This window comes from Bactrocera tryoni, chromosome 3 (genome assembly GCF_016617805.1).
Source record: "Bactrocera tryoni isolate S06 chromosome 3, CSIRO_BtryS06_freeze2, whole genome shotgun sequence".
Taxonomy (NCBI): Eukaryota; Metazoa; Arthropoda; class Insecta; order Diptera; family Tephritidae; genus Bactrocera; species Bactrocera tryoni.
This window is the reverse complement of record NC_052501.1, coordinates 48132728-48146249: the sequence shown is the minus strand read 5'-3', so window position 1 is coordinate 48146249 and position 13522 is coordinate 48132728. Positions and strand designations below refer to the sequence as shown.

The 13522-nt window shown below is 37.5% G+C and overlaps 1 protein-coding gene across 4 annotated transcripts in view; it reads right to left on the bottom strand.

The window, feature by feature from the left end:
• Positions 1-425: 425 nt before the first annotated feature.
• LOC120771959 overlaps positions 426-13522 on the bottom strand; it is a 71290-nt gene continuing 58193 nt past the window's right edge. For 2 of the 4 annotated variants that reach the window (XM_040100274.1, XM_040100275.1), the window contains exons 2-3: positions 1460-1754; positions 426-1035 (exon numbers count right to left, since the gene is read on the bottom strand). In XM_040100274.1, the coding sequence (XP_039956208.1) occupies positions 672-1035; positions 1460-1563 (468 nt within the window). In that variant the 5' untranslated portion in view covers positions 1564-1754 and the 3' untranslated portion in view covers positions 426-671. Of the gene's footprint in view, positions 1036-1459; positions 1903-13522 lie in introns of all 4 variants that reach the window. The other 2 variants (XR_005705015.1, XM_040100273.1) reach the window with 2 other exon arrangements.

The following is a 13522-nucleotide window of genomic DNA, read 5'->3' as shown; positions in this document are numbered from 1 at the left end:
ATAATGTTGGACGATTGATTTAAGTGTTGTCCTGAGTCAAATTTGTGGACGAACTAAGGGCTTGAGGTTGTTATCGATACTCGGCTCTTTGATTTTTCCTTAACGTTCTTAATAAGAGGTCTGCTCTTTTCTTGCTGTATGTAAACCAAGGTATTTTTACCATGTTAACTAACCTTAATCCGAACTGACGGTTGTTTTATCAAACAACGTGGGTAGAAAGAGCAAGCAAAATATTTTCCGTTCTCTTCGGCCGGATACGTTTTCACATTTGCTCTTACATAAAGCTGATAGAAGAAATAAAACTGTGAAAGATATTATATATATTTACCGATGATTGCTCATCAGTTGTTTCTAGTGATATCTTTAGGAATTGTCACTGCCATCAACTCAAGTACCAAAAACTATGATTTCTTTACAAGATTTATTATTATTTGTTCAGTAATATTTGGCTTAATCGAATAATATTGGATCCTCACGATGCTGCGTTAAAAATATTCGTTGTTATTGAAAGGGTTATTATTATTATTGGTGAAGTGTCCTATGTATATATGTACATACTTATAATATTTATACGAACTGAATATATAGATCTACCAAAAATTTAGATCAGCCCTAATTTCGCCAACATGGTTCGCAATTAGGCGCTTACGAGCCGTTTTCGTTTTCGCCCCTTATACACGAATATGTGAGTGTGCTTGTCCACGGCATTGGTGAGCGGCGTATAAGGTGAGAGTCGCATGGGCAACGTGATGGTGGCTGCTGTAGTGTGGCGGCAGTCTATGCAACGCCGTTGCGGCAGCGTTTGTGTGAAATTGCGGCGGACTGGCTGTGGAAGCGGCGCTGGTGCTTGCGCTTGGCAAATTCGCGGCCTGGCTGCTGCTGAGACGGTGTGATTCATAGTATGGTGTTGTTGTTGTCGATGTATGCCCATAGGACGTATAAGAACCGGACGGTAAAGTAGAGCTTACTGATGAGTGCTGTGGTAGTAGCACATTATGGCGAGCGGTCGAACGATAGGGCATTGAGCGGCCGAGGCTGTTTTTCGAATGGAATGTAAGAGAGGGTGGAGAATTTTGAAATATTAAGAAAGTTTTTGAATTAACTATATGTGGTTAAATGAAATTGGAATAGAGCTTAAATTAGATATTTGGGAATAAAATGCCTAAAGGTATGATATAAATATATCCTAAAAGTATACCTTTTTATAGAATTATTGTCTACCCTTCGGTAATTTGATGACTTTTTGGCACCAAAGCCTATGCTAACTACCATAATGTCAATAGTTTTATTTTCAATAACATATATCTACATTTTAGATGTATTTTAGAGATTTAATATTTAATTAGCCGCTTATAAGTACGCTACATTTCAGGTTAGAATCATCGAGAATAATATAAGTGCTCACAGTATATAAGCATACTTCCTGTCCCCTAAATACTATTAATTTATTGTGACTTACTTGTAACCATATTTCGGTGATTCATTTTCTTTGCGACGCCTCGAAGCAGGCATCATCATATTCGCCCATTCTCCACGGTTTGCGGCCATCATGTATGTCCTCATGATGATAAATCATGACATTCGGAAGCGTGAGAATGTAGTTCCATGTTTGTGTCTGTTTGTAAGTTGACTTGTATGTGGAGAAATGGTTAGCTTTAACGTACGCAAGTGCACTATTTTTTCACAGGTTTTGTGTGAGTTTCTTTGTTTCCTTTGGCCCTAAATGGAAGCCGTGTCCAATATGTTATCCTGCACTAATACGTGAAAGTACAAAATGATTAACCTTCTACCGTATAACACTTCTGTCAGCCTATCGCACTAATTCTTTTTAAAGCATAGAAACTCAGTTGCAAGGTTAATAACTATCGAATAGAGTGTAGTCAAATGATTTCTTCACGACTTCTGGAAAAGCCACAATTTAATAAAAAAAATTATCGTCTTATAAAAGATTTTTAAAAAATTTTCGCGATTTTAGGATGTTATGAAAGACGTAACACTGCTTTTAATGCAACACAATTACTATGTCACTATTTATTTCAGACTGTTTTTAAAACCATTACTCCGTTATATACACAATATATTTTTAAGGCTATTTGTGGTTCACCAGAGCTTAGCACTTTTTTGCTTTTCAAATTTGTTCTGTTTTTGGCATTCGTATATGCACACTTTTCGTAATAAATTTTTAGGCGCCGACATTTTATTGGCTCACAAAGTGAATAAACCTCTCAGTTTGTTAGGGTATTCCAACTCTTTCACACCCACGATCAAAAATGCAAAATAAAAATGTCTGGGTGATTTTGTTAACAATTTGCTTTAATGGTTGATATATTTAAAATACAATGAAATGTTTAAATATATCTAAATAAATTCGGCAGGTGTAATTGATGATGGAGTCGTCGACTAAAGCTCGCTCTGTGTAGACGTGTTTCGGCTTATCTTTTGCGTATTTCGCACAGTACACATCCGTCTTACGTGCACGTGTTTACTTAGTAAATCTTTGTTTTATTATTATACCGCATATCGTTTTTCCTACAAGTGTTTTCTAAACAAGTGAATCGAGTGTGTAGATATAATAATCATGGCCCCCGGGCCACCCAACCTCGGGAATAACAGGTTCGCTTTGCTTGCCAAGGAATCCCATCCAAAAAGAAAGAAACCCTCATACACGCCCCTTAATTTTCTCGACTTGCCTCAGTCTAGGAAAGAAAACCCTAAATTTATTATTATTAGTGCTTCCGATTCAACGAAACCTATCTCTAATTATTCTTGTTTCGCCGTACATAAAGCATTAGAAGCTATTAGTAAAGAAATTATTTCGATTTCGGAATTACGTGCTGGCAATCTGCTACTGCTTGTGAAAAACAACCAAATTGCCCAAAGGTTCATTTCAACTAAAAAGCTACATGGTGTGTGCGAAATTGTTGCACAATATCATGACAATCTTAATAGCGTAAAAGGTACAATCTATGCACCCTGCCTAAACAATGTCAGTGAAAAAGAAATAATTGAAAATATGAGTAACCAAGGCGTAGTCGGAGTGTACAAATTTTCGAAAACTGTGGAAGGAGTTTCACAATTCACTGGAGTTGTGCTACTTACTTTTGATCGGTTCGAGCTACCAGATAAAGTCACGCACACATTCTTCTTTGAATGGTGGATGGTGGTTACACCAGATCAAATTGATGAAATCATTTCTGCGGAAATTCCTCATGCAGAGAAAGATCCATTATTCTACGAAGTGATGAAAACCAATATGGTGCATGGACCTTGCGGACACCACAATCCCACTTGCAATAAATGCACGAAACACTATCCAAGTGCTTTTCTTTCGGAATCTCAAACAAGAAATGATGGATATCCATTCTATCGTCGTAGCTCATCAGACGGCAATGGCAGGACATTTACCATTCAACTTAGAGTAGTGAATATCGAAGTCGACAACATATTGATCGTACCATAGTCGCCACTATTGTCTAATTAGCATTCAAAACTCATGCCAATGTTTGATATTGTAGTTTGGTGAAATCGACTTTTCCGACTGTTGTGCGTTTCGCAGTTCATTTGCAGAATGGCTAAAGAGCGTTTTTCAACCCAGAGAATACAGTACAGCCAGCGGAAACACTTCCAACAACATTGACATTGACATTGACGAGTTTTTTCTCAACTTGCGTCAGTGATTCGTTTGTGAGAACATTGCTCTATTTGGAAATGCCTTGATATTATGCATGGAATGCATCGCCGAAGAAATAGGTACGCATAAAGCAAGGCCAACCAATAGATTGACATCCAGGTGTGTTCTCAACTAATTCCTTAGGACGAATTTACATAATGCACCCGAAAAACTACGATTGCTAATACCTTCGGTTGCTATTAATAAATGTACGTCGTTCAGTTTGATTTGAGTCATTGCGCACACTTTTCGCGATGGTTATTTCGACATATCAGCCTTCAAATCCGCGTCAATTATGGAACACGAACAAAAGTACATTGCCGAAGACATTTTACATCATATTCGTTAAGAATTGGAAATAGGCAAATTTCGGTTCAAGTGTTCACTTCAACGAAATATGAACTCATCACGAATGTTTATGCCAAATTGGCCAAATTATCGTAACTACGATTGCATGGGTGCGCGCCAATTATACGTGGCGTTTTCCCGAGTTGGAAAACCATCTTCTCTGTACATTTACGCACCGGAATAGAAACCAAAAAATGTTGCTTATCAAACTGCGTTACATTGAAAAAAATTTAGAAAAATCGAAAATAAATGATTTTTAACTCAACGTAAATTCAACTTTTTTTCATTTCAAAACACATAATTTCACCTAGAACAAAGGAAGCGTTGTCACGGCATCATGCGTGAATGGCTGAACCGATTTAGCTGATTTTTTTTTTGTTGTTTTCTAATACTCTGTACAAGGTTCTTATGGAAAAAAATATTAAGAAAATCTCTCAGAAAGATTGAAAAATATACATTTCATTTTGCATATTTTAAAAAACGCGCGTAACGAATGTAAACGTAATTCAATTTAAATGTCAGCGTCATTCAATTAAAAAAAAAAACAAAAATTGTGGTAATCTGTTTTCATGTAAATTTTATTAAGTTTTTGATAAAGTTCGTTTTAAAGACTAAGAAGTTTTTTGTTTGCTAGTAAGTGTTTATTAATCACGGTAAGTTAAATTCACCTTATATCGATTTTTGGTAACTTTTGCTGACTACACAATATTACAATTTGGTATACATGGTTAAACAGAAAAAATATGAGATCATTTTATTTTCAGTTGGATTTTCGTTTTTAATAATGCCACCCACCAGACGTACAAACTTAGGCCGCAGAATTCGAAATACGGCAAGTCAAAGAAATATAAGAACAAATCAAAGGAATGAACTACAAAGAAATCAAAATCAACAAAGAAATGTTGTGTTTAATCCCCACAGAGCTGCATTCTGCTATAATGTGGCAATTGATTACAGTTCAGAGCAAATTGTTGCTATTGGACCAATGAATATTGTATGTCCACATTGCAATGCATTGAAATTCAGAAATGAAGCCCCTGGATTGTGTTGCGCCAGCGGCCAAGTCAAATTGACGCCATTGGTACCACCACCAGAGCCACTACATTCATTGGTTTCCGGAAATGGGCCAGATTCTAATCATTTTTTGACTCATATCCAGCAATACAATAATTGCTTTCAAAAGACATCATTTGGCGCAACAAAAGTTATTGGAGACAATTTTATGCCTACTTTCAAGGTATATAAGTATAATGGCAAACAACTTTATTTAGTTTTTCAACCATACAGCTGATGCAAAATATGTTGAGCCAGTGTTGTGTAGATGTGTTTACAAAGTGCTCCAATACTTGGTAAAGCCTGCTACCTAAAACTGCCATGGAAGGCTACTGTGCACTTTATCGCCGCCGATCCATTGATGACAATGGAAAGTCAACAATAGTCAAAGTAAATCGACAGGACATTGAAGTTGATAATCGTTGGGTTGTTCCGTTTTCGCCATTACTCTGCAAGGCATATAAAGCACACATAAACGTCGAATTTTGCCATTCCGTAAAATCTATTAAATATATTTGCAAGTACGTGAACAAAGGTAGTGACATGGCTGTCTTCGGAGTTGCTGCCGAAAATTCAAATGATGAAGTCACTCAATATCAAATGGGCCGCTATGTTAGTAGTAACGAAGGCATGTGGCGTATATTTTCGTTTCCAATACATGAACGACATCCTACTGTTGTTCACTTATTCGTACATTTGGAAAATGGTCAACGGGTGTATTTTACAGATGCAAACGTATTACAACGAGTTGACAGGCCACCATCGACAACATTAACCAGCTTCTTTGAAATGTGCTAGAATGATGATTTTGCCAGAACGCTACTTTATTCCGAAATGCCAAGATATTATATCTGGAATCAATCATCTAAAAAATTTCAACGACGAAAACGAGGACAGCCAGTTTCAGATTACCCACAAGTATTTTCCACCGATGCACTAGGCCGTATTTATGCAGTCCATCCCAGTCAAGACGAGTGTTTTTATTTGCGTTTATTGTTAGTTCGTGGTCCAACATCATTCCAACATCTGCGAACTGTTAATGGTGTATTGTGTGACACATACAGAGAAGCCTGTCAACATTTGGGATTGTTAGAGAATGACACTCATTGGGACCAGACTCTTGAAGATGCTGTGATTTCGTCAAATGCTAAACAAATACGAACATTATTTTCTATAATTTTGTCTACATGCTTCCCATCAGCACCGACTGATTTATGGCATAAATACAAAGATCATATGGCGGAAGATATATTGCATCAGATGCGTCTTAGAACATCGAATGCAGATTTGCAAATGAACGAAGAAATTCACAATGAAGCATTAATTTTAATTGAGGACATGTGCTTGATGCTTACCAACAAAGTATTAATTCAAATAGGAATGATAGGATCCAATCGTCCAATGTTCGACTCATTTGATCAAGAATTCAGACGCGAAGCCCAATACGATTCCGAAACATTACGAGAAATGGTTGATAGAACAATTCCCCTTTTAAATCAACAACAAAAATATGCTTACGATACGCTCATGAAAGTAGTGAACGATGGAACTGGCGGATTTTATTTTTAAGATGCTCCCGGTGGAACTGGGAAAACTTTTTTGTTATCATTGATTTTGGCAACAATTCGGTCGCAAAATGGAATTGCACTAGCCCTAGCTTCATCAGGTATTGCAGCTACATTGTTGGAAGGCGGTCGAACAGCTCAGTCAGCTCTCAAACTGCCGTTAAACCTTCAAATTAATGAAACTCCAACTTGCAACCTTTCGAGGAATTCTGCGATGGCCAAAGTGCTGCAGCAAACAAGACTGATCATTTGGGATGAATGTACGATGGCACACAAAAAATCTTTGGAGGCATTAGATCGCTCGATGCAAGATTTACGAAATAACAAAAACCGGTTTGGTGGTGCAATGATACTATTGGCAGGTGATTTTCGACAAATATTGCCAGTTGTTCCACGCTCAACGCCAGCTGATGAACTGAATGCCTGTTTGAAGTCGTCCATTTTATGGAAATACATTAAAACACTTAAATTAAGTATAAACATGAGAGTCGAATTACAGGAAGACCAGTCTGGAAAAGTGTTTTCCAAACAACTGCTCGATATTGGTAATGGTATTATTGCTGTTGATACATCATCTGTATACATTACATTCCCTACCAATTTTTGTAACTTTTGTGAATCAAAAACCGAACTCATGGAGATGGTTTTCCCAAACATTGCTCAAAATTACGTAAATCACATTTGGTTAAGCGAACGTGTTATATTGGCCGCAAAAAATGTTGATGTGAATGAAATGAATTTTCATATTCAAGAGAAAATAGCTGGCGAATTGAAGAATTACAAATCAGTTGATTCCATTACTAATGAAGATGAAGTTGTCAATTATCCAACAGAATTTTTAAATTCGCTGGAATTGCCCGGCTTACCACCTCATAATCTGCAATTAAAAATCGGATCAGTAATTATTATGTTACGGAACATAAACCCGCCACGTCTGTGTAATGGTACCCGGCTTGCGGTGAAGAAATTATTGAACAACGTCATCGAAGCCACAATTTTGAAAGGGAAGTACAAAGGCGAAGATATTTTAATCCCACGCATCCCTATGATACCGAACGACATACCATTCAGCTTTAAACGTTTACAGTTTCCAGTGCGGCTTGCATTTGCAATGTCTATAAATAAATCGCAAGGGCAGTCACTAAGTGTATGTGGCATCAACCTAGAAAATCCATGTTTTGCACATGGCCAATTATATGTCGCCTATTCCCGTGTCGGAAAACCATCAACATTATTTATTTATGCGCCAGAACATAAAACTAAAAATATAGTTTATCAAAAAGCATTAGAATAGAGAGAAGCAGTGAAGGGTATAGAGGCTATTAGTTGCTTTCTAGAGCGCGCGTACGGTGTGTACAATTTTAGAAGCAAGCCAGCAAAATATGTACGATGCGGTGCAAATGAAGTTCGCACACTTTTCGGGAAGATCATTTCGACATATCAACCTTCAAATCCGCTTCAATTATGGTATACGAACAAAAATTACATTGTCGAAGACATTTTACATCGTCTGCGCTAAGAATTGCAAATGAGTCAATTCTGCTTGATACTTCCGGTGGTTTAATATCAATTCCATCTGCCGTTTATCAATTCATGAAAGATAAACTCATAAAGAATATTCGGACATTGGCCAAATTATCGTAACTACGATTTCTTGAGTGCACGCACAATTTTAGCTGCCAAAAATACCGATGTTGTTGACTTAAACTGGAAGATTTAAAGTCAAATTCCGGGAGACACGCGCGCATACAAATCGATCGATCGTCTTGACAATGAGACGAAGCCGCGAATTATCAAGTGGAATTTCTAAGTGCTTTGGAGAGGCTTGGTATGACACCGCATTATTTGCGTCTCAAAGTTGGATCTGTCGTTATTATGTTTCGCAATCTTCAAGCACCGAAACTGTGTAATGCAACCCGACTGATTGTAACGTAGCTATCTTATAGAATGGGGCAGAATGCTTGACTCTACGAATTCCTCTGAGCTCCAACGATTTGCCATTTCAGTTCAAACCTTTTCAGTTTTCAAAAATTCTACAATTTTCCATATCAGTTTCAACGCATTCCGTACTCTCTCTGTACATTTACGCACCGAAACAGAAACCAAAAAATATTGTTTATCAAGCTTCGTTACATTGAAAAAATTTGGAAAAATAGAAAATAAATGATTTTCAACACAATATAAATTCAACTTTCTTTTCATTTCAAAACACATAATTTCAGGCAGGACAACGGCTGCCGGGTCAGCTAGTTATGTATAAAAAGGCTAACGCGATGTTTCGTAGGAAAGCAAAACAATCTAAAAGGGACAGCTTAAATAATGTCTCGGAATCTATCAACCATAAATCAAGCCCGAAAAAAGCATTGTCCGATATTAAAAAATTATCTGGAATATACCCGCAATCCCAGTTGATCTCCATAAGTAATGCTAATGGGACTATCGTCAACGCAAAACAGCTATCTAATTACTTCGCAGCATACTGGTCAGAATACTCGCAGGACTCAAACTTTCATGCCACTTTCATTTCAGACAAAAACAAATATCTCAGTACTTCCCCTTATACTTTGTCAAACATCACAGATTGCAATATAGAACATATTGAACTACAGTCTACACTATCCTCTTTCTCAGGCAAAACCCCGGGTGCCGACAGAATATCGTACCCCATGTTGCAACATCTACCTTCATGTTTGATGGCCAGATTAATTAAGTTATACAACAACATTCTAAATAAAGGTATTTACCGCCAAACCTGGAAAAACGCTATTATTATCCCCATTCCTAAGTCAAGTAGTCCTGCAACAGAAGCATCAGGTTTCAGACCCATTTCACTGCTTAGCTGTTTAGGTAAACTTTTCGAAAAAATTATAGCTCATCGTATTTCGTGGTATGCAATAAACAATAACTCCATTAGTCCGCAGCAAGTGGCTTTTAAAGAGGGGCATGGCACCATTGATGCCTTGCTCCTCTTCGAAAGCTATGCTTCTACTGCTCTTTCCAATAGAAACCACCTTTCTGTGCTAAGTATAGACTTCGAGAAAGCCTTTGACCGCGTGAGAGCTCATGTAGTTCTACGTCAGTTGGTAAAATGGAACCTTGGTGGAAAAATCCTTAAAATTATCCAGTCTTTTCCCACTAATCGCAGATTTGTTTCCAAAGTAAATAACACCTTTTCTAATTATTTCTCTTTACATAATGGTATTCACCAAGGTTCCCCGCTATCTGTCATTTTTTTTACCGCTGCATTCAATGAAGTTTGTCACATAATTGATAAGTATAAAAATATTTTTTATATATGCTATGCTGATGATTCATTATTGGTCTCTAAACTAAATGACCTAAACCTTGTTAAACAAGATTTTACTAATATATTAGCTGATTTAAGTATATGGTCCGAATCATCTGGAGCCAACGTATCTTTAAACAAATGTAAGAATTTCCATGTTTGCCGCAAACACAAATGTAATTACTTTACATTAGTTTATAACAATATTCCAGTTGTAAACGCTAATAAACTTAAGTTTCTAGGTTTAATTTTTGATAAAAAATTAACTTTCAAAAAACATTGTTTATATTTAAGAAAGCAGCTGGCTGCTAGGCTTAACATTATTAAATATCTATCATCCAAACACTGCTTAATTAACTCGTCAACACTAATAAATGTAACCAGAGCTCTTATATTATCGAAGATAGACTATGGCCTACCCATCTATGGCAACTGCGCGAAAAGTGTCATCAAGTTACTGTATTCCCCATACCACATGGCTGTGCGCAGAAGTCTTCGCGCTTTTCCTACATCGCCAACACAATTCATACTTGTGGAAGCGAGGCTACCCACAATCGAAGAAAGATTTACACTTAACCTAAAAAAACTCATACCGACGCTGTTTCTTTGTTACAATAATATTCTTTACGAAACAGTGTTATCCGAGCTGCAACGGAAAAAGTCTCCAAGTCGTAAGTCGTCAATATTCCTCTGCATCGAATACACCAGAGAGCTTGATATCACATTCCCTTCTCTCCGTCAAAAAGTATCTTCTCCGCCTTGGATGATAAATAAATCATGTTTCATGCTAAACTTGGAGAAATACGGAAAAAGTGGTACCTCCCCCACAGTATTTCAACGCCTTTTCGCGGAATACACAACTCCACTGCTCCCAGACTGGAGATTCGTTTTCACAGATGGTTCAAAAACCGACATTAGCACAACATTCGCCGTCGTTGACTCCGAGGGAAGAACAATTACAGCAGGAATACTTCCCAGCTACGCCTCGGTTTTCACAGCTGAAGCTGTCGCTATCTTCAACGCAATCATCTTCGTCGTAAAATCTAGTTTTAAAGCAGTTATCTGCATTGATAGCAAGTCTACCATACACTCGGTAATAAATACAAACAACAAGTCCTACTTAATTTCCTGTATTCGGAGCAAATTAATCGAGAATAACAATCGCTTAAAACTAATGTGGGTTCCAGGACATGCAGGCATAAAAGGAAACAATCTGGCAAACGAACGGGCTAAACTCGCAGCAAAAGAACCACTAATAACTTTTGACTATATTATGAAAAAAGACTTGTATAGATCTATCCAGCACCAATATACTGCGAATAACCTGAACAGGATAAAACCAAGCTATCCCTCCAGCTGCCGGTGCAACGACATCAAAGCATTTATCCGATTACGCCTAGGACACACAATTGCCACACATGCGCACCTTCTAAATCGTTCTAGTCCACCAGTTTGCCAACACTGCCCGTCGTTAGCTTTAACAGCCTATCATTTACTTGACGACTGCCCACATTTCGCAGCAATTAGAAAAAATATCTTCGACGACCAAATACCGTCTGCTCTGTTACAAACGAGTTCCTCCGAAAACGTAACAAAAATTTCAGCATTCTTAGTACAAACAGGATTAAAACCACAAATATGATTATGTTTATAAACTTCCCATTACTTATTATTTATTTTGTTCTTAATACTTTTCTATTAGCTACAGAACATTTTATTAACTTTTACACCTAAGACTTAATTAAGCAATAACTATACATTTTATATTTACATCAGCGAGCCGAAGGTCCTGGCAGCCAGTGCTCCTTTTTTCGTGGAAAAGTAATTGTATTATTGTTTCACGTTTTATAAATAAATAAATAAATAAATAAATTTATGCTGGCAGGAACTGGTTGGAAAAACGAAATTTATTTGTAGCGCGTGAGAACTCTGCGGTCGAATTGTATTGAGATGTGGCGTATTTGTAGGTCGACGCGGCGCAGTGTGTAAGCGAATATAGATGTGCGAAGTGTATCTGACGAATTGCGTAAACGAATGTATTGAACCTGCTCAGCGGATCATCCTTTAAATTTAGTGGGTTGATGTAGAAGTGTGGTGAATTCTGTTCTGTGGTAATGGATGTGGACATCAACCAGCTGGGCAGCGGCACCTTCCCAATTAAGGGACCGGACATTCCAGGTGCATGCCCTTAAATCGTAGTCCTTATTTCGTTTGCCGTGGTCGTCATCAGAAGGGGGGTCTCTCATCCGAGGCTGGTTGTTACTGTTCATTGGGGTAGGCTTTTTACGTGGCGGGTCCCAAACCCAGCGCACAACCCTATGCAGGGGATGTTTCGCCTTCTCACTTTAGCTCACCTTCGAACGGATGTTCTTAGGCTAACCAGAGGATACTTGGTCAAAGACCGGAAGTCGTGAGCTGCTTGAGTCATATGTAAAAGAATCGTTTCTGGCCACTCCCAAGTGAATGGCAATCAGAGAACTTTCCTCACTTGCGTGAACTTCTACACATGACCCCATCCTCCATGTAATGTAAGTAGTAATGTAGTAATGGATGTGTTATGATGTCATCGGCTGTGGTATATTAGCTGTGTTTTACTAGGATGGGCCAGTTTTTCCCGAGTAGAGGGGGTGGATGCTTAACTCATTTAAACACAAAGTATTCATTTGCCCCTTGAAGCATGTCAATTACCTTAATAGCAGTGTTCCCAACTTACGGCTTTTCCCCCAGATTTAGGGGGTAAATAAGTGAGATGGGATTTTTTTAGGGGTTTAAAATTTTCAGGGGTATTTTCAGGGATTTTTTGACTCTTTAATATTTTTAAATTGATAACATTATTATTTTTTGTTTTATAAGATAAATATACAAATGCCTGTGGTGTAAACCAATGTAGCCAACAGAGACATTAATATTTATTTTTCGACCTACCGATTCATGACGACATCTAGTTCGTAATTCTACAACCACTCTGTGGTGACTGGCGGCAATACTGGCGCCACTGGCGGTTATTTTAAAACCTGTGCATATGGCGGCGTGTGTTGGTATGTTTGACATTAGCTTATGTCAGATAGGATACCGCAAAAAAATAGGTTAAGAATACTCTTACGACAGTTATTATTTCAATTTTGGTTTGTATTGTGTGTCGAAAATAAATTTGTTAAAGATGCCGAAGGACAATAAAAATAAAAAAACGTACAGTCAGAAGTACACGAAGATTTGGGAAACAGATCCAGACCTAAAAGGTAAATAGACTTCATTGCATGTTTAATTTAATTTATAAATGATCGAGACAAATAATTCAATTCAATATTTATGATTTTTTATTAGAGTACCATAGGCGTCATCTAACTACTGCTGTACGGCAGTACTCGTTCTTCAATAAAATTAAAAAAGGTTTTGTTTTTTATTTAGTTAGGTATACAGGTAGTTGTTGGAGTGGGTGAGCTGGTCAGCGGTGTTGGTGATATTTGACATGTTATGACTTTTTCAAAATTTATTTCGGGTTTAGACATAATGCATACTTGAACAATGGTTCTGTTCAGACTAACTCAACGTTGCTTAACGTTGGCCAACGCTGAGTTTTGATGTGCATCGCTGCTTAAA